The sequence below is a fragment of the Macrotis lagotis genome, chromosome 2 (assembly GCF_037893015.1).
Source record: "Macrotis lagotis isolate mMagLag1 chromosome 2, bilby.v1.9.chrom.fasta, whole genome shotgun sequence".
NCBI lineage: Eukaryota > Metazoa > Chordata > Mammalia > Peramelemorphia > Peramelidae > Macrotis > Macrotis lagotis.
Genome location: NC_133659.1, coordinates 108,176,680 through 108,198,693, shown reverse-complemented (window position 1 = coordinate 108,198,693; position 22,014 = coordinate 108,176,680). Strand labels below are relative to the sequence as shown.

Here is a 22,014-nt window from a genome sequence, read left to right as displayed (position 1 = left end):
GGAATGACATACTGGGGAAAGAATTTCCTACATCAAACACCAGTATAAAGAATTGACACAGGCTAACACATAGTGACAACTGACTATAAAAAAAACCAGTGTCAGTAAAAGGGCTTCACCACACCAAAAGGATTCTCTTGCTTCTCAAGGCATACTGCTACCTTCACATAGTGGCCTCTAATGCTTTCTGCTCAAACCATCCTTCTTTACATAGTACAAAATAAATGATATTTGCCTCTGAATCCTAACGAAAGGCTACACTAAACTTACACATTGGATATTGTTTGATATGATCATTAGATGCACAGTGACCCAATAATGCATACCTTTTGTGAGATTACCCATTGTGGAGAACTCCACACAATCATCAAAGCATCATTTTTGAAACCACTAAAATGGTTGCTGAAAATGGAGAACTCATGAAAGACCTTCACTATTTCAATGATCCTCCTTCTGCCAAATAGATTCTCCCAAAAGAAAAGTTAAACTTCTGCTTCTCTTTTGGAGATCTCACTCACCCTTTTCACAGATTGGTGCTTCAGAATCCCATGTGCCACTGGCACTGCAGTGGATCTAACTGCTGCCCTTCAGGGTGAAGTCAAGGTTGTTTGAGTCAGGAGGACCTGAGTTCAAATTTGATCTCAGACACTTAATGCTTACTCAGCTGTGAGATCTTGGGCAAATCACTTAATCTACTCTCTTGCAAAAAGGCAAAAAAAAGTCTATGCCATTTCTGAAATCACCATAAGGCAAAGAGAGTAATTCCATAATGCTTGAGGAAAATGGACTGGCCAGAGAATATGACAGGCAATAGTATAAGGCGGTTTAAGAGAATCTGTTAATCTTATGTAAAAGAAATGGAGAGAAAGAGGAAAGGAAGAAAAATGTGTTAGCAATAGAAAGACAATGAAATGATTGAAAGGTGAGACTTGGACAGAAAAGCTAAATAGGAGAATTAAATGTGGATAGGATACTCCCATATATCCTTTCTTGTTAAATTAAATGTGGAAGACAGAATATATATATATATATATATATATATATATATATATATATATATAGCCTTTTAGTGGAAATTTGCTCTTAAAGGCTGTTTAGGAAACAAGGAACCATGATGGCAAGGTCAAAAAGGAGGATGATATGTATATATGAATAGTACTAATAATTAACCACCATTATGGTGAACCTTATCCTTGCTTATCAGAATAAAAATCGGTGACTATATCCACATTTTTTCCATTCATTTTTTTGTTTTGCAAGTGAACTTTAATTTATTATTACTATTACAATAATTTTGTTATAAGAGTAAACATAAATCACCCTCCCCCCAGAAGATGAGAAACCTCAAGAATAGTGAGAGAGAAGAAAAAATGTACTTCAGTCTGTGTTCAGATTCCAATGGCTCTGTCTCTGGGATGAGTTACTTTCTTTATCATAAGTCCACTAGAGAAATTGCTTCAATATTTTTCCCACAGTTGCTATTACTAGCTGTACCTCCATTCTATCTATTCCTCCCCACTCTCATTTATTCTATTCTCTCTCTCTCTCTCTCTCTCTCTCTCTCTCTCTCTCTCTCTCTCTCTCTCTCTCCTTTCATCTTGGCCCTGTCCAAAAGTGTGTTGTATCCAAGTACTCTCTCCCTCAACCTTCCTTCTCTTCTATCACCTATTCCTCCCTTACCTCCCCTCCATTCCCCCTTATTCCATCCCTTTCTTCTTATTTTTCTCTAGGTATAAGATAGATTTCCTCACCTTACCTTATTTAGTGTGGGTATGTTATTTCCTCTGTGAGCCATTTCTGATGAGAATGAAGGTTCACTCATTCCCCCTTGCCTTTCCCCTTTCCATTCCATTGAAAAAGCTTTTTCTTGACTCTTATGTGAAATTTTTTAGCTTCTTCTTCATCTCCTTTCCTTTCCTCCAGTACTTTTCTTTATCACCCTATGTTATACCATTATATTCTGTTCCTTCCTATGTCCTGTCTACATATACTCCTTCTAACAGCTCTTAAAAATGAGAAAGTTCATATGAGTTATCAATACCTTCTTCCCATGCAGGAATACAGTTCAATATCATTACATTCCTCATAGTTAGTCCTTCTCATCCACCCCCTCTATGGTTCACCAGAGTCCTGTACTTGGAGATCTAACTTTCTCTTCAGCTCTGGTTGTTTCAATAGGAAAGTCTAAAAGTCCCCTGTTTCATTGAAAGTCCATCTTTTCCCCAAAAGAGGATGTTCAGTTTTGCTGGATAGTTGATTCTCGGTTGTAAACCAAGATCTTTTGCCTTCTGGAATATCATATTCCAATCCCTATGAGCCCTTAATATAGAGCTGCCAGATCCTGTGTAATCCTGACTATGGAGGCTCAGTAGTTGAATTCTTTGTTTCTAGCAACTTTTAGAATTTTCTCTTTGATTTGGGAGTTTTGTATTTTGGCTATAATATTCCTGGAAGTTTTTCTTTTGCAATCACTTTCAGGAGATGACTAGTGGATTCCCTCAATTTCTATTTTACCCTATGCTTCTAGGATCTCAGGGCAATTTTGCTGTATTATTTCTTGAAAAATGAAGTCTAGGCTTTTTTTTCCTGTGTGGGGCTTTCAGATAGCACAATAGTTTTTAAATTATTTCCGGATCTGTTTTCAAGGTCAGTTGTTTTTCCAAAGAGATATTTCACATTTTCTTCTAATTTCTGGCTTTTTTGGAAGAGTTTTATTTCTTCCTAATTTCTTGCAAAGTCATCAGCTTCCTTTAGTTCCATTCTGCATTTTAAGGAGTTATTTTCTTCGGAGAACTTTTTTATCTCCTTTTTCAGCTAGCCAGTTCTGCTTTTTTAGGCATTCTTCTCTTCATTTGCCTTTTGTTTTGTTTTTTCCATCAGGTCTAAAGTGGCTTTTAAAATATTATTTTCTTCAGTATTTTTTTGTATTTCTTTCACTAAGCTGTTGATTTGGGTTTCATGGTTTTTCTGCATCGCTGTCATTTCTCCTCCCAATTTTTCCTCCACCTCCCTTAATTTCTTTTCAAAGTCTTTTTTTGAGCTCATCCATAATCTGAGCCCATTTTCTATTTCTCTTGGAGTTTTTAGATATGGAATCTTCAAATTACGAATTTACATCACTTCCAAGGCTTTGGGATTTTTTTTTGGGACACCCTACTGAGACCTTTATTCTTCCAAGGTCTTATGCTCTCTTGCCTGTGCTTTGATATATAGATGACCACAGCACTCCCCTCTGCCCTGGAGCTGTAAGGAGGAGTCCTGCTTGGTTATCTTAGTATGGAAGCCCAAACTGCAACCTGGATCTGAGTGTGGGCAAACAACAGAGTTCTACTCTGAGGGAGAGCAGAGAAATTTCTGCAGTCTTCCCTAACCCTCTTACCATCTGTGGGCTGTGCTCTGGTGGTACAGGCTGCTTTCTCCAGATTCTCGCTGCAGGTTGTGGAGCCAGTGCTCCCTCACTCCACACTCATTGTGGTGTAGCAGAATTCTTTCAAGCTGTTCCAGGGCTGTACTGTGACCGGGACTTTTTCCCTACTTCCAGTCCTAGTGAAACCCATCTTTCCCACAGAACTTCTAAGTTATTTTGGACTGGGAAAATGTATCACTCAGTCTTTCTGTGGGTTCTGCCCCTCTAAATTTTGACTAGAGTCATAATTTCCTTGGCTTTTGGAGCTTTGGGGGGAAGGAGTTCCAGGGAAATGCTGCCTTCACACCATTATCTTGGCTCCATCCCAACATAATGTCCTTTTATTCATTTTTAAATTGGACAGATTCACTAATAAATTTATTACTTTTGGGCTTAAGGAAATAATTCCCAGTAATTAGAACTATCAAAACAGTCATTTGATGGTTGTGCTATAGATGGCATTCTTGTTCAAATAAACTAATTGTTTCTTCAAGCTAAAGGAAAATACCCCAAATTAGAGTTGTTACCCTACTCACCTATGCAGACTGGAATCTTACTCCAAACAGCGCCCTCTGTAGCAAGCACACACTGACTAGAAGCCTGGCCAAGTAAATGGTACCTAGAGATGGAATTATCCATGACAACTATCAGTTTTTCCTTCTCAGACTTACATATCAAGCATTTATAGGAGCACAAAAGCTCCTTTGTAATGAAATGTAAGCTGTCCTAATCCAAGTAAATTTTTTTCTTGTCTCTTCATCTCAGAGTAGCCAATATTTAGACAATTAATCATAATGTATTTATTTAATTTTCATGTGTCACTCACTCTGCTAAACTTCAACAATACAAAGAAAAGTTGCTACCTCGTGGAGCTTACATTTTAATAGGGTGGGAACAACATTGTATTTATACATGAAACACGTACAAAATAAGCATCAAGAAGTCATTGGGGGGTTCCCCATCTTTTGAGCTAGGGAAGAGTACAAGGGAAAGTTTCATGAAGAAGGTAGCACTTGAGCTGATTCTTAAAGGAAACCAACAGAGCTGTAAAAAGGGCTGCATTTAAGGCACAGGAAGACAAATGAAAATCCAATTTTAAAAGTTCAAAGTACGGTTACTACCAGCACAAAGGCTCCCACAAAATGGGAGCTGGAACTTTATGAGAGAAGAGTAACAATATGGTCAAATCACAGAATAAGAAGATGGAAGTGGAAACTTGGAAAATGGCCAGATTGTGAAGATCTTTAAAAAACCAATAAAGGGACTTCTATTTAATTATCAAGATATTAGGGAAATATTGGAGTCTGCTGAGGGAAATTTGGAAAAGAACTGGATCTGGGAGTAGGAGGGGGAAGAGTTCTATTCTGGATATGGGGAGTTCTAAATCCCTAGAGCTTCTCAAAGAGACTGGGGTGAGTATATTGCTCTAGAAGTCATTTGTATATAGAGGACACTAAGAGAATAAAGAGAAATGAAAAGAAGGTCCAGAACAGACCACTGACATGACCAGGGACATGCACAGTAACTGGGCATAACAAGAATATGTAAAGGAGACAAGAATGTTGTAAAGGTTGTACAGGTAGGAGGAAAAATAGGTCATAACAAAGTCCCAGAATTCCAAAGAAGAGAGATTCTATCAGAGAAGAAGGTGCTCAACGGTGCCAGATGTAGCAAAGAGATTAAGGAAAAATAGAAAAACCAAGAAAATGTCATTATATTTGATGATTAGGACATCTGGTAACAATAGAGAGAATAATGTCAGTTGAGTGACAAGGTCAGAAGGCAGATTACAGGGTTTTAGGAAGAAAAAGGAACTGGAGCCATTAAGTGTAGAAGGATTTTTTAAAAAATCTAGCTGACAGGCAGAATTGTAGCTTAAAACTTAAAGGAATGACAGGTTCTAGTATGTTTTGTTGGGGAAGGAAATAGGAAAGACTTGAACCTTAAGAGGCTGCAGGAAAGGATGCAGTAGATGGGGAAAGATTTATGATTAAAGGGTAGGGATGCTAGAATAGAAAATGCAATGGAAAAGACTACACAATAATACAGCCAAAAGAACTCTTTGTAACAACTCCTTTTGTATGAGCACAGTCCATATACAAATCACATGTAATTCAGCTAAGGGCTCTGAATCACAAGATAACATCACACTCACCCCTTATTACAGGAAAAGGTCATGATTGCCCCAATCTGAAGATGTGAAGGCTCCTTTACCTGCCCATTGGGGAATTTTACTAAAGGATCACACAGTGCCTCTAAATGAATAAGAAAGTAATGGGCTTAGTACATGGAAGGTAACCATAGGTGAAATTCAAGAAATAAGATTGGACTATTTTATACCTTTGCACTTGGGAGCAGTGGCATTCCAGACTCCTGAGGACAAACAGTGAATGGTCTTTTCTCCAATAAGCAAGTATCCAGGTTCACAGCTATAAGTTACAGACAACCCAGGAGCAACTGGGCCACTGTGGCTATGCTGCCCATTAGGGATCATGGGAGGTGATGGGCAATCTATTGAGAAATCTTTATGCACAAACACACACACACAAGATAAAAACTATTAGTTTGTATAGTCACATGACACAGACATTGAATTTCAGTAATGAACACCTAAAAAAGCAGCAAGAAGCTTTGGATAAATACTAATTAATTCATAGATATGCCTTTCCAGGATCAAGTAATAGTACTAGTTTGTACCTACATTACAGAAGAATGAAAACAATATATGTTTTGCTTAAGAATAAGTGTCAGACTTCTGTTAGATCACTTCTTGCTTTATTTTATAAACATCTTTAAAATAGATGAAATTACAATCATAAAGCAATTATTTATATTGCACTTTAAGGTGTGAAAAATACTCTAAATATTTAATTTTTTCTTCTCAACAATCCTGGGAGGTAGTTGCTCTTTTGATCTCCATTTTACACTTGAGGATATAAAGTAGACGTCAATTCAGTGACTTGGTCATAGTCAAACAAGAGGTTGAGTGTCTTAGACAGGATTTGATGTTAGATCTTTCTGATTAAAGGTATCCACTATGCAGCTTACTGCTCCCTAAATCTAAGGTGAAAGGCATAGCTAAAATCTAAGTGTATTTTATCTTTGTCACACAACTTAGAAAACAACAAACTCCTAACATATATATATATATATATATATAGATAGATAGATAGATAGATAGATATAGATATAGATATATAAATTTCTCAGTTGACAAAGACATGCCTTGAGACAAGAGTTTCAGAGGAGAAATTCAGGCTTTATATAATAAAAATCTTTCTAATTCAAAAGTTATTCCCAAAGTGAATAGATATGGCAGAAGGTAATGGGGTTTATCCTCATCAGTTTTCAAGTGAAGTTTAGAAGATCACTTGCAGGCCAACTGAAGAAGGGATCCTTGTTCAAAGATGAATTTGGACTAGAATAACTTTTAGGTACCTTCCCACTTAACATTTTATGGATCAGGTAGAACCACAGTAGAAAGTAGCATCAAAAACTAGGTACAGAAAATCATTCTCTGTGACACAGTCATAAAGTTAGACTTTAACAACTAGCTGCACTTTTAACTTTTACAATCAAATTCTCACTGATTTCAACACTGACCCAGATTGAAAGATCAGAAAATCAGAATTTTATCTTAAGTGTCTCACAGTCCAGCTGCTTTAGTGTCCTATAATTCAGCTGCTTTGGATTGTCCCAAATTCACTGGTCCTGTTACACTAGGGTCCCTAAATATATTGAGTACATTTCACTATGATCAAGGAAAAGTAATGCCTTAAGAAGAATATGTAATTTCTTTCATTCCTTGACCCCCACCCTTTCTCTAAAATGTGATATATGATTGAACCTGAATAGAAAGATCCCAGAAAGACATCAATCTTGATCAGCAATAACATCTTCTCAATTTCCACTCCCAGTCTTTCACAACAATTTAATCCTCTCACTCACCACTCTCACATGTTGGCAATGGTGATGGTCCCCATGTATTATTTGCTTGGCACCATAGAGTGTCGTCACCTTTTATGGTAAAGTTGGTATCACAAGCAAAGTTCAAGGTGTTACCATGTCGATATGGAGGCCGGGACTTCAATTGAAGATGTTTCCCAAGATCTCTTGGTGGAGAACAAAGAACAGCTTTATCATAAATCTCACATCGAGGGGCTGGGGCACTCCAGACTCCATGCAATTGATTTTTACTTGTGCAATGTGTCCTTTTGGTTCCAATGATACGGTATCCCTTGTTACAGGTATAATTTATTATAGCCCCAAAGGGTAATTTATCCCCAGGAAAAGGTAGAATCCTACCATTGATGATAGAAGGAGAATCACAGAAAATCTCTAAAAAGTTTAAAGAGAAACAAGGGTCATAAATTAAATTATCAGATTAAATTTTGCTATCATCTAAGTTTTGTCACCAAAAAGACCTAAACTTAAAAACTCCTCTGAAAACTGATTTACATCTATTATCTGTCTTATTGCTTATAGTTTTTTTAAAAAATAAAATCATCTGGGGCGGCTAGGTGGCATAGTGGATAAAGCACTGGTCTTGGAGTCAGGAGTACCTGGGTTCAAATCTGGTCTCAGACACTTAATAATTACCTAGCTGTGTTGCCTTGGGCAAGCCACTTAACCCCATTTGCCTTGCAAAAAACCCCTAAAAATAAAATAAAATAAAATCATCACCCATGTTAATTAATGAACTAATTTAAATCATGGGTCAAATGCAAGTCTTATGACCTCCCAGGAAGAAGCTTGGGTTTCTAGTTTTACATATGACTCTTGACTCTACCTATTTCCTTTCTTCCCTGCATGCTTGATGCTCAGCTACCAACTGCTTTGCCTTTACCTCAAGTTTCTTAAAAAACTAATTATTATAGAACATTACAAGTTAGGATTAAGCGTAGAATTTCCATGATAGTCTTGAGACTGAAATTTTTTTAAAAAATATTTTAAAATTTAAAAAAAATTAAATTTCAAACAAAAATTGCTTCATGAGAAATAAAGTCATCTAACATCAATTTCCATTTACTCTGTATTTTGTCTACAAGTAGGTCAAGTAGCTGTTTATGTAATATAAAGCAAGCTGATGAGTAAATCCAACAGTGACCTTGTCTTCTCTACCCATCTTCTCTCCCACTGGACAGTCATAGTTTACCACTTTCTCTGTATATCTTACTCCTTTCCTCAATCAGGTAAAAATTACAAGAAACTCCCAGCATCTAGTAATTACAGGCAGCTTCTCTTTGACTTCATGAGTAGATGTTAGATCGAAGGCAAGGGAAATGAGCTGACCCATATGTAGCATAAAAGGAAGCAGTTACAATATCTCAGCACATCACATCTTTTCCCACAATAATCTTGGTTTGTAAAATGAAGAGTGACATATTTATTTGCACATTAAACCCAAAAAGATTATTAATGGATGATATGCACTGACAATAGACTTATGTGGAAAGAATAAAAACATGACCCTCAAAAACAAGGAAAAGCATCCCAAGTATTGATTTGTGCTTCTACTCACTTTCACAGACAGGCAGCTTATTACTCCAAGAGACTGTCATTTTATCTAGGACACATGTACTAGAAGGGCTGCCATTTAACCAGAACCTAGAGAACAAAGAAATTACATAGAGATCACAAGATTGAACCTCAACTACAAAGATACAGCATCTTTACTGCAGGGAGAGAGAATATTTGATCATATATGTTTACCAGTTCCTGCATTCAGTTCAATTATGTCAGTAAGTCAACAAATATTTATTGAACTCTTACTGCATGTCAGTGATAAGCAAAGAAGATACAAAAGTAAGGTAAAATCTGTCCCTCCCCTCAAGATGCTCACATTTGAATTGGGAGAGACAATAAGCAAATCACTCTGTACAAGGTACAAAGACAAATTGGATGTAATCTCAAATGGAGGACACTGGCATTAAATGGGACTGGAAAGGGCTTTCTTTTCCAACGGTGGCATTTTAACAGTTGACAAAGTTGGAGAAGCCAGGAGGTAGGAGGTGAGGACGGAAAACAAGCCAGGCATGGGAGACAGCCAGTCTCCCAGAGCAGAGATATGCAGAGGCAGGAGTTAGTGAGTTATGTGCATGAAAAAGCAAGGGGGTCAGTAACACAGGATGCAATGGGGTGGAAGGTATAAGAAGACTGGAAGGCAGGGTGGGGGGACAGGTAATGAAGGATGTTAAAATCCACACAGAGAATGTTTTATACACATATTTTATATATATTATGTATATAGATAGATATAGATATAGAAATAGATAGATATAGATCGATATCTATATCTATATCTATATCTATATCTATATCTATATCTATATCTATATCTATATCTATATTTATATCTATATATATGATCCTAGAAATAAGAAGGAAGCATTGGAGTTTATTGAGGGGGTGTTTATGTGTGTGAATGACAGAGGGAGAGGGAGAGGGAGAGAGTGAATACACTTAGATTATCCTGCTGTTAGTGTCAAAGGAGAAAAGGGGGTGAACAGAAGAGATACTAGGAAGGAAGAAGCAACAGGAAAAGATAATAGATTAGATATGAGGGATGTGAAAATAAGGAGTTGAGGATGACACTCAGGTTGGGTGCTTGAGTCACTGGGACCTTGGTGGCACCCTCAACAATGATAGGGAAGTTTAGAAGATAGGAAATATCATAGGAAAAGGGAATGAGTTAAATTTGGGGCAACCAGAGTTTAAGAGAATTATTGAACAGATATCCAGTTTGAGGTGTCCAATAGATAACTAGAGATCAAAGAATGAGGATAGGGTAAGAGACTAGAGCTAAAGATTTGAGAATCCTCTGCACAGAGATGCTACTTGAATCCATGGGATCTAACATTCCTTGCAAAATAAAGGACAAAGGGAAAAGTTAGTAGTTGCAACCCAGATGAAAATCCAGTAAAGGAGATAGAAGAATTGTCATACAGAGAGGAAGAAAACCAGGAGAGCAGTGTTAGAAAACTTAGAAGAGAGAATCAAAGGAAAGAGAGTGAGGATCAATGTCAAAGGTTATACAGAAGTCAAAAAGAATGATGGGTATGTCCTAGATTTAATAACTAGTATAAAGATCCAGTGAGTCCTTCCTCTCCCTTTGTATTACCAAATATCCAGGGTCCAATGTCCACGTAGAGCAGTAGCTTTCACACAGCTATATATCTGTGTTCTTTAGTGCTCAAATATCTAAAATACACCTTTCAACAACTGCCCTGTACCCACAATCATCCATTCATAGGAGTAATTTATTCTAGTTCATACCTCCCCTCAAACAATGCAACAGCAGACAAAACAACTCCCAGTTTGACTTGACAAAACTAAATACATTTAGGTAAAGAGCTGATTTTATTCTCTAGCACTAGAGGGAAATTATACAGCACTGAAGAGAAGTTAAAGAATAGTGGCTAGTAGACAACAGAAGTTATTTGTTCCCCCCGAAGGACGGAAAAGAAAGAGGAAGAAAAGAAGAGGAAGAATCTTCAATGTAAACTGCTTTGCAAAGCCCACAAACTGTAGTGTCCAGTTATTGTCTGCAGGCCTCTAGGACTGGTTGTTTTACACTCACCCCTCATTACATTTAAAGAGAACCTTTGTCCCGAGTTGGGGTGGATGGGGAGATTGAACATGCCCATTAGGAAGTTGATTCCGTAGGTCCTCACATGATTTCACTAGGAAAACAAGAAAGGGGATGAAGCCACCATATGAGAAAAAACAAAAAGATTTTCCCCAGAGAGATTCTAGCTCAAGGCACCTGCACACTTAGGAGTGTCATGGTTCCATTTCCCAGACTCCAAACACATAATGGAAGCAGTTCCAATGAGAGAGTAGCCAGGCTCACAAACATAGGACACAGTCTCTCCAAAGGAAAAATGGTCCTTGGCCTTGTTGCTTTTACCATGGGAGATCTCCACAGATGGAAGGCACCCTGGAGAAAGAGCAGAAATAAAAGAATAATCTCCCAATGAAATCTCTGAGATAGGTCAAAGGAAAGAAAAAACACATTGGTCTAGATCTAAGACCAAAAGTTCTACTGGAGGCATTTCCTCTCCTGGTTAAGAAGGTTCTAATCTATTTAAAGATTTGCTTTTTCTATCCTGGTACTTGAGAAAAAGCCTCAGTTTAATAGCTTCAAATTTCCTGTCTCCAAAAGGAGATCAGTGTTCTAAGATTATTGCCTTGTTCTCCCAGTCCATCTAAGTCCCAACCAAAGGACCACCCTAGTCCTTTCTGTTTTGTAAGCAGAAATAGTTTTCATTAGAATAGTTCATATTTGTGACATCCACTTCAATCAAAATATAATTTCAGCTGCATCCCCCAAACTGATCACATAAGTACATGCTTAGAAAATGCAAACTTATTTTAATTTCTTCTTAAATACAAACATTATCAGGAAATTAATTCTGCTAAGGAAAAAATAAATTAAATTTCTCTTCTATTTGTTTGGATTACTTTCCATTGATCTTTCTAGATTTATATAGACATTGGATAGTATACTAATATTATACTCAAGGCAATTAATGGCTTTTTCAAATTAGATTTCAATTTCTTGACTACATTCAGCTATTACTACTCAAATTATTTAAATGACTTTTCATTTTTGCATTCTTTTTTTGAAGTATATTCATTCAACTTGCTCACTTCTTATTCCTCCTTGATCACTTCTCCCAGTCCAAGAAACTAACGTTATTCCCAAAGTCCCAAAGACTTTGGCAAACTCACCCTTGAAGCACACTGGCAATTTAGGCTCCCACTGGCTGTTAATGTGACATCGCACTACTTTGCTACCCTTCATGGTAAAGCCATCATTACACTCAAATTCCACAGCATCATTTAATGAGTAGATCCGTCTGAAACCCGATACTCTTCTTCCATTGAGAATTGCTGGGGTATCACACTTGGCTGGAGTAATACACCGAGGTGGAGGACTATTCCAGATGCCAACTCTATTGTCTTTGCTAGTACAGTGTAATGTTTTATTACCCTCCAGGTCATATAGCTTTTCCTTTCTTTCCCCGGTGTTACATTCATAGGATACCACCATACCATAGTGATAATATTCTTTAGGATTTGTATATCTTCCATTGGGAATGGTTGGAGGTGGGGAACAACGAATACCTGGAAAAAATAGAGCACGGCATTCCTTCAGCAATTTCATCTTTTTCTTTCCCATTGAAAACAAAACTTCAATTTGGCATGCATTAAATACCACATAGTTGTTTTTTACCTTTCTCAGTTAAACTATACAGCATACTTGGAGCAGAGCCAAGATGGTGGCAGGAGAAGAGCTTCTCCTAGGTGCTCTCTCCAAAATATTTCAAAAAATTTAAAATTATGACCCTAACTAAATTTCGGAGAGACACAACCTACAGAAAAATCCAGTGAGGCAATTCTCCAGCCCAAGGTAACCTGTAAACTAGTGGAAAAACTCTGTTCCACAGGGTTAGAGGGGTGCCTGCCAGAGTGAAGAAACTTTAGCCTCTCAGTAACAGCCCCAGGGTGCCTGGGAGCTGTGGTTCTGGGCAGCAGAAGCAGTTTCCTGACCTGCACCCCAGGGGACACAAAGCACAACTTGGAAGATCAGCAGGGGACCTCTGCCAGAGTGAGCACAAAGCCCTGACCCTCAGCAGTCATGGTACTCAATGCCTGCAGATCCAGGAAGCAGGCCTGTGGAACCAGCAAGCAGGAGCCTTTAGGTAGCTGTACCCTAAGTACTCAGCCCACTGAAAGTAAGGGAGTGGAGGGAGACTTCTGTGGTCTGTCCTCAGTCCCTGGAATGGGACTCTGGGGCTCTGACCACATTCAGATTGTGATCTAGGCCCCCCATAAAGCAGGGACAACCCCCTCTCAGCTCCATGGCAGAGGGGTGTGCCTGTGGTCATTCACAGACCAGGAGAGCAGTCAGAACCTCACATACTGAGGTCCTTGTGGGGGTGTCCCAATAATACTCAAAAGTTCAGGAAGCACCCCAAAACCAGACACAGGCTAGGGAAATGAGTAAACAGAAAAAAGGAGCCAGGCAATTGACAAATACTTTGTCTATGATCTCATGGAGGATCAAAATACTCAAACTGAAGATGAGGAAATCCAATCTTCTGCATCTGAAGACTCCAAAAAATATAGAAATTGGACTCAAGCTATGGCAGAGCTCAAAAATGATTTAGAAAATCAAGTAAGGGAGATAGAAGAAAAATTGGGAAAAGAAATGAGAAAGATGCAGGAAAAACATGAAAATGACATTAGCAGCTTAGTCAAGGAGATACAAAAAATGCTGAAGAAAATGACATATTAAAAACCAGCTTAGGACAAATGGATAAAACACTTCAAAAAGTTATTGAGGAGAAGAATGCTTTAAAAAGCAGAACTGGCCAGAAGGAAAAGGTGATAATAAAGCTCTCTGAGGAAAACACATCCTTCAGATGTAGAATGGAGCTTTGCAAGAAATCAAGACACAATAGTTCAACACCAATAGAATGAAAAATTAGAAGAAAATGTGAAATATCTCATTGAAAAAAAGCTGCTCTGGAAAACAGATTCAGGAAAGATAATTTAAAAATTATTGGGATACCTGAAAGTCATGATCAGGAAAAGAGCCTTGACCTCATTTTTAAAGAATTCCTACAGGAAAATTGCCCTGATATCCTAGAAGCAGAGGACAAAATAGAAATTGCTAGAATCCACTGATCTCCTCTAGAAAGAGATCCAAAAAAACAACCCCCAGGAATATTATAGCCAAGTTCCAGAACACCCAAGTCAAAGGGAAAATTCTAAAAGCTGCCAGAAACAAACAGTTCAACTGCTGAGGCTCCATAGTCAGGATTACACAGGATCTGGCAGCATCTACAATGGCTCATAGGGATTAGAATATGATGTTCTAGAAGGCAAAAGATCTTGGTTTCCAACTGAGAATCAACTATCCAGCAAAACTGAACATCTTCCAGGGGAAAAGATGGACTTTCAATGAAACAGGGGAATTTCAAATGTTTCTGTTGAAATAACCAGAACTGAACAGAAAGTTTGATTGACCTTCAAGTACAGGACTCAGGTGAAGCATAGAGAGCAGAGGAGAAGAGTAAATTATGAGGGACTTTATGATGATGAACTGTATGTATTCCTGCATAGGAAAGTGATACTGATAATACTCATATGAACCTTCTAATTTAATAGAGCAGGTAGAAAGAGCTTTTATAGATGAAGCACAGGAGAGAGCTGAATTTGAAAATATAATATATTGTAAAAAATGGAGTCAATGGCTAAAAGGGAAATGTACCGGGAGTAAGAGAAAGGATAGGTGGAATAGCCCAAGATATTTCATATAAAAGATTTTTTTTTGCAATGATATGGAAAGGGGGAAGGTGAGGGAGAATGAGAGTACCTTCACTCTCATCAGAAATGGCTCAGAGAGGAAACAGCGTACACATTCAATAGGGTATAGACATCTAGAGTAAAAAGGAGAGAAGGGGGACAGGGGGAAGGAGGGATGTGGGTTATAGAGGAGAGGGTAGATCATAGGAGAGAATAGTCAGAAATAACACATTTTCTTTTTAACTTTTTTGCAAGGTGCTGGGATTGGGTGGCCTGTCTGGGACCACAGGGCTGGGTGGTTGCTGGGTCTCTGGGGTGGTATGTGGGCTTGGGGCCTCTTGGCCCCAGGGCTGATGCTCTGTTTGCTGTATCACTCAGCTACCCTACAGCACATTTTAGAAGAGGGACAGAGTGGAAGAAGAGAGAAAATATAATATATGGTAGAGGGGAGTAATGGATGTAAGGAATTACAATCAGCAAAAGCAACTGTGAAAAAATATGGAAGTAACCTCTGTGATGGACTTAGGATAAAGAATGTGATCCACCAGAGACAGAACTGATGGTATCAGGATATAAACTGAAACACATTTTTTCCTCTTTCTTTTATTTCTCATGAGGGTCTGTATTTTTGTGGGGGAGGGGGTATTATGTTTACTCTTAAACAAGAATATTTTGGAAATGTATAAATAAATTCATATTAACCAAAAAAATGAAACCAGGAGGGATGGGAAATCAGGGAAGCATGGAAGGATTTGCATGAACTGATGCTGAGTGAGATGAGCAGAACCAGAAAAATATTGTACACCCTAACAGCAACATGGGAGTGATGTTCATCCTTGATGGGCATGCTCATTCCATCAGTGCAACAATCAGGGCCAATTTTGGGCTACCTGAGATAGATAATAACATCAGTATCCAGAGAAAGAATTGTGGAGTTTGAGCAAAGACCAATGACTATGACCTTCAATTTAGGGAAAAACCCATTATCTTATTAGTAATTTTGCTATCTCTTATACTTTATTTTTCTTCCTTAAGGATATGATTTATCTCTCATCACATTCAATCTAGATCAATGCATACCATGGAAACAATGTATAGACTAACAGACTGCCTTCTGTGGGGGGTAGGGGGAAGGAAGCAAGTATAGGGGTAAATTTGTAAAACTCAAAATAAATAAAATCTTTCATTAAAGGAAAAAAATATACAGCATACTAACAACCATCTACCTCTTGCCCATTAGAAAAGTATCAAATGAACACTTCACTTCTTAAGTCACAAAACAAATGTCAGATCGCCTTCTGGGTCAATCAAGCTTCAGGATGGAATAAAACTGAAATCATTTAACCTGACTCACTTATTTTTCAGATTTCATTTGGTACTATAATTTTTCTTGTGAGTGGAGGGTATAAGCAAGCAAAAAGAAAGCATCCTGTGTAGAACACAGCTCTGCATCTCAGGGTCAGGGAACAAGTAAGGTCTTCATTTTCAGTAGACTTTGATCTATGAACATTCTTTTTCAATTCCATGCAGAAGGAACTAAGTAAAATGGAACAAACTACAAAAGATTATTTTTACTCACGTTCACACAGAGGTGGTTCCTTCTCCCAAATGAGAGTATTTCCTAAGAGGATGCAACGATTGAATGAATGGCCAACAAGCAGATACCTAGAAAATGTATGTGGGATGATTACTCCAAGTCAAGAATATATAACTTCCCTTCTTAGATTATAACCTAGAACAGAATTGGCTTCCAGTTCTGAAGGATTATGAGAAAAAAGCTTCATCAAAACTAGCCCACCAAAACTGTGACTTCAAAGTCACCAAATTATGCATACCCTTTGACACAACTATATTACTACTAGGCCTATACCACAAAGACAACAAGGAAAGAAGGAAAGTGCTTTCTGTTCATAAATATTAGAAGAGCTCTATAGTATAAGAAGGTACTGAGGAATGGCTGAATATCTAAATCGTGGTAGGTGAATAAAGTATAAAACCATATGAATGCCATATGAAATGACAAAAAGGATGGTTTCAGAGAATCAGGGAAGACTTGAAGAGTGAAGTGAACAGAATCAGACCAGCAATTTATACAAAGATAAGAACAATGTAAAACTGAATAGCTTTAAATATCTAAGATCTCTATTTAAATTTAATGAACAACCATAACTCCAGAAAACTAATGATGAACAATGACACCCACGTAGAAGTCATTTATTCACTACACAGAATTTTGGGCATGGTTCAATGAGGACTATATAGACCATATATATTTATAAGAGTTTTGCTTTTCTTTTTTGTCCCAGCAGGGTGGAGTGAAGAGAAGGTAAAAAGTAAGTCTGTTAATTGAAAATAAAATAAAATTTAATAATAAAAAAACAGATTCAATGTAGAGAATGCCCAAAGGCCCAGGAAACAACTAAAGCATTCCTAACTACTCCTATAGCTTAATATGTGAAATATTTTCAGCCTTCTATAACACAAGGAGTTTGTGTGGGGAGGTCTGTGAACTTGTTAAATTTTTTAATAACTTTATCGCAATATAATTAATGTGTTTGGTTTTGTGCATTTTAAAATATTATTCTGAGAATGGGTCCAAAGACTTTATCAGATTAACAAAGGGGTCTGTGATACAAAGGTTAAAGAATCTCCATACTAGTTAATATTGAAAAGTTGTCTTGGCAAGAAAGTGTCAGGAAGGTAAAATTTTTAATCAATTATCTCCTTTTCTACATTTTCAAAATTGGCAGATACCAACAGTTCATGCCCCCAAGACTATAGGATAAGTACTTTGATTTTTTTTTCTAATTCTTATACTTCCAGTAAATCTTAACTATAAACATACCCTTCATCACAAGAATAATTAAATGTTGAACCAAAGTGGAGGTCTGTTATATGAAGCTGTCCATTGCGGAGATCTTCAGGAGTCACACATGATTTGCCTATAAGAAAGAAGCAAGATTTGGGACTGGGAGTAACTTTGTTTCTAAACATAGTCCTGTCTGAATGTGACTTGATGACCAGTCAGCCTGTCCAATTCTGATAGCTATAAAGTTTTTCATCATTTTGATAATATCTATCTGATCTCCAAACAATCAGTTAACAGCTTCACTACCCTTTAAAAACCATTGTATGAAATACACCCAAAGGCAACAAAAATGTGCATACCCTTTGATCCAACAATACCATTACTGGTCTATACCCTGAAGAGTTGATGAAAAAGAGTAAAAACATCTCTTGTACAAAAATATTCATAGCAGCCTGTTTGTGGTGACAAAGAATCAAGTAAATGTCCTTCAATTGGGGAATGGTTTAACAAACTGTGGTTTATGTATGTCATGGAACACTGTTGTTCTATTAGAAACCAGGAGGGACGGGAATTGAGGGAAACCTGGAGGGATTTGCATGAACTGATGCTGTGCCAGATGAGGAGAACCAGAAAAATATTGTACTCCCTAACAGTAACATGGGGGTGAGGATCAACCTTGATGAACTCACTCATTCCATCAGTGCAATAATCAGGGAAAATTTGGTGCTATATGCAATGGATAATACCATCTGTATCCAGAGAAAGAATTGTGGAGTTTGAACAAAGACCAAGGACTATTACCTTTAATTTAGGAAAAAACCTGATATTTTATGTAATCTGGTAATCTGACTATCTCTTATACTTTATGTTTCTTCCTTAAGGATATGATTTCTCTCTCATCACATTCAATTTGGATCAATGTATAGCATGGAAACAATGTAAAGACTGGCAAATTGCCTTCTGTGGGGGGTGGGGGAGGGAAGCAAGATTAGGGGGAAAAATTGTAAAACTCAAATAAAATCTTAAAAAAATAAAAAAAAACATTGTATGAATCTCTGGGACTGAATGAAAAAAAATTTATTTATGATCTCCAACAATGAACTTGTTGAATTTCTTGTGCTCAGGGCAAGGGAAGTTTCAAAGAGCTGTCCTCCACAGTTGTAGCTTTGCTAACAACAGGTGCAAATTCCCTGTTCCCATAAAGTATCTTCCTTATATATGGTGAATAAAGAGCCGGCCAATGGTCAAACTAGGGATATCTGGTCTTCCCTCACACTAATCTCTGATAAAAGAACCCTGAACAACCACAACAAAAAAAGGTAAAAGAATTCAAACTATCTCTCAATCCTCATCTCTATCAGGTTAAAAACTGAACTTTCTATTCTAGAAACTCAAGTAATGGGATGTTATAGTACCTTAATCAACTCACTCTCAGTCTTGAAGCCTACTATATCATGGAACTAAAAGGCCTCTAAGCAACATAAGCCTTCTTACTGAAGCTTTAATCTTCACATATGTACTGGTCTATAAGGCCTTTGGAGAAACTCAAACTTCAAAACGATTTGCCATTTGAAAATTTCAATTCACATATATGCATTGATATGTTTACTCACGTTTACATATGTTTTCATTTACTCTTGACCATGTTGAGTTCTCAAGACAGATGATGTTAAATTTTTTGGTCACATACCCAGGGCGGCATTCATACGTCAAAGAAGACCCAATGTCAAACACAAATGGGGAGGCATCTTTTGATAGTGCAAATTCTAACCATGGTGGGGAGCGACATTGACCTAGGGACCAAGACATTTATACCAATACTTGTTAGCATCTTCAAGTTGGAAGATTAAGCTTTTTGCTTCTAATTTTCCTTCATTATTAATTACTTGAATGGTTTTAATGCTCTGGAATGCGAATCTGTGGAGAAATATTCATGTAGGAAACCATCATCTAAGAAACCAATGTGAAGAAATCTGTAAGTAAAGATTTTAAGGCAAATTGAGAGATTCAAGTCCATTCAAGTCCATAGATCTAACTGAATGAGAGTAGGCAGCTCTAAGTATAAGTCTACATATGTGTTATTTAATATTCCATAGCAGATAAGAGTGATAGGCTTGAAGTCAGGAAAATCTGGGAGTTCAAATCCTGCCTCTGGTATTTACTTTGTGATCACGGAAATTTCCAGGATTTCATTTCCTCATCTTTAAAATGAGGATAACATTACTTGGGGTACCTAATTTACAGGGTTGCCATGAAGATCAAATAAGAAAAAGTATGAGGTAGGTAAATTTTAAGGTGTTAGTGCAACTGAGGTAGCTCAGCCTTGACTCTCGAGTCCTCTGAACCAGTCAAAGTTTAGCGGTGGCTTTCTAAGAGAGCAATGTGATCTCTGAAAGGGAAAAAAAAACTCCATACACTTGGTAGCTCCACAATGAACTTTCTTCTAAAATTGCTTTATTGAATTCACATGATGCAATCCCAGGATGACTACATCTTCAAACTCAACTTTACTTTAGAATCATATAAGCTCATTGAGCAAAGGGAGTCAACAGGTATTTATTTATTAAGTGCGTACTTTGTGCCAAACTTATATGTTATTGTATAATCATTATACACCTTGTAGAATACTATGGCTCCTGTGAGTGTTCAGTAAATATCTCCTAACAGGTAGTAAGTTAATATGAAAATTCTGGCTTGGTGCCTTTAAGTAAAGAAATAAAACTAAATCCTACATGTCAGTATAAATTTTTTTCTAAGATCCATAAGACTCACTCGCAGCAAATTTTCTCTTTTTTTTGTTTTGTTTTGTTTTTTAGGTTTTTGCAAGGCAGATGGGGTTAAGTGGCTTGCCCAAGGCCACACAGCTAGGTAATTATTAAGTGTCTGAGGCTGGATTTGAACCCAGGTACTCCTGACTCCAAGGCTGGTGCTTTATCCACTATGCCACCTAGCCACCCAAATTTTCTCTTTTTTAAACATATATATCCCAATTGTTTAACATTCCATCCATCCCTTCTGCACCCCCACCCCCAATTTATCTTTTTCTGGGAAAGACTATGTTCCAGGCCTGCACTTATAGGCCCTAACTTTTCTTTCCCCTATATCTCTCTCTACCTGTGATATCAGGCATGAGAAACCAGTCACACCTAAGAAACCATTTTTTTCCTTATAAAATCCAGGGAATATGGTTGAACTGCTCTTAAGTCAAGGTGAGGAAAGAGCCAGATGACACACCATGGAAGAGGGAGAGTGATGAGATCTTGGCAGAATCTGGGTGTGCCAAATTCTAAGGCAATTTCTTACCCAACCCACATTGCATGGTTAGGCTGTTCACCTTCTGGGGTAAGAGATCTGATTGAATCTTTTTTCTTTGTACCTTTCTTCCCTTGTCTCTATTTGTGCATGGCCCTGAATAAGGGAGGAAGGAAGGAAGGAATATTAAGGACCCAGTATGTGTCAGCAGAAAAGTGCTAAGCACTTTACAAATATTATTGCATACAATCTTCACAGCAATCCTGGGAGGTAGGTATTATTATTTTTTCCATTTTACAGTTGAGGAAACTGAGGCAGCCAGAGCTTAAGTGACTTGCTCAGGGTCACACTACTAGTAAGATTCTGTGGCTGAATTTGAACTTGGATCTTTCTGACTCCAGGCTTAGCAATCTGTTAACGATATTATCCAGCTACCTCTGTTCTTTTTAATTTGGTGCCTCATTGCTGGTCTTATTTCTTGAGTGAGTTCAAATATGCCATCATAAAAGTCAATTGGTTGAGTACTATTGGTCCATCAGACTCCTTTGTGAAAACTTCCCGAGATCCCTAGACCTTGAAAATATTTTAGGAGACTTGTATCTGCAACATGAGTTACAAGTAAGAGGAAATCATTCTCACAGGCATTTCTTGGAGGAACAGTAACTCAAAAGGACAAGGCTGGCCCAAGCCTTGAATAAATTTCTTAAAGAGTAAGAGTAATCACTGCTTCTACACAATCTGATAATGACTCAAGAAGGAAAATACCAGCAACTATAAACTTTGTTGAAGTATTTGTGAAACCCTTTTAGAACAGCAATATATTTGAATAACAAAAATTTAACTATTTTTCCTTCTTCCCACACTACAACCTTCCTTCTTTCCACCAAACAAATATGAGAGTATTTAGGGCAGTAGACCAAGACCAGAAATACTTCACCTGACCAATATGGAAATTCATATTCATGCAATTTTCTTTTTTAAATCTGCCCCTTCCACATGAAAGGATAAAAGGCCCCAAACAGTAAAGTTTCATTACTAGGAATCAGATTCTTATTCACTCTAGTTCTTTAACCTTCATAAATTTCCCATGCCTGGCATTCTACCTTGTTGGAAATTGGTGGTTTCTCCTTCCCATATAGTTTCAGTCAATCATGCAAGATAAATTGATGGTACTGTTTCTTCTCTTTTCTACTGATATGGTTCAGCTTACCTGTTGTCTTTTTATGACAAT

At 37.5% G+C, this 22,014-nt stretch overlaps 1 protein-coding gene and 1 long non-coding RNA gene across 2 annotated transcripts in view; both read right to left on the bottom strand.

Moving 5' to 3' along the window:
• The window catches only part of LOC141511149 (uncharacterized), a 90,004-nt gene that overhangs the window by 38,284 nt on the left and 29,706 nt on the right, over positions 1–22,014 (bottom strand). The gene's annotated exons all lie outside the window — the stretch shown is intronic.
• LOC141513073 (complement receptor type 2-like) overlaps positions 1–22,014 on the bottom strand; it is a 35,916-nt gene that overhangs the window by 10,242 nt on the left and 3,660 nt on the right. Inside the window, 11 exon segments of the mRNA XM_074222556.1 lie at positions 3,943–4,025; positions 5,562–5,661; positions 5,747–5,929; positions 7,355–7,744; positions 8,928–9,013; positions 10,986–11,088; positions 11,172–11,345; positions 12,140–12,535; positions 16,302–16,387; positions 17,568–17,664; positions 19,145–19,324. Coding sequence (XP_074078657.1) covers positions 3,943–4,025; positions 5,562–5,661; positions 5,747–5,929; positions 7,355–7,744; positions 8,928–9,013; positions 10,986–11,088; positions 11,172–11,345; positions 12,140–12,535; positions 16,302–16,387; positions 17,568–17,664; positions 19,145–19,324 — 1,878 coding nt within the window.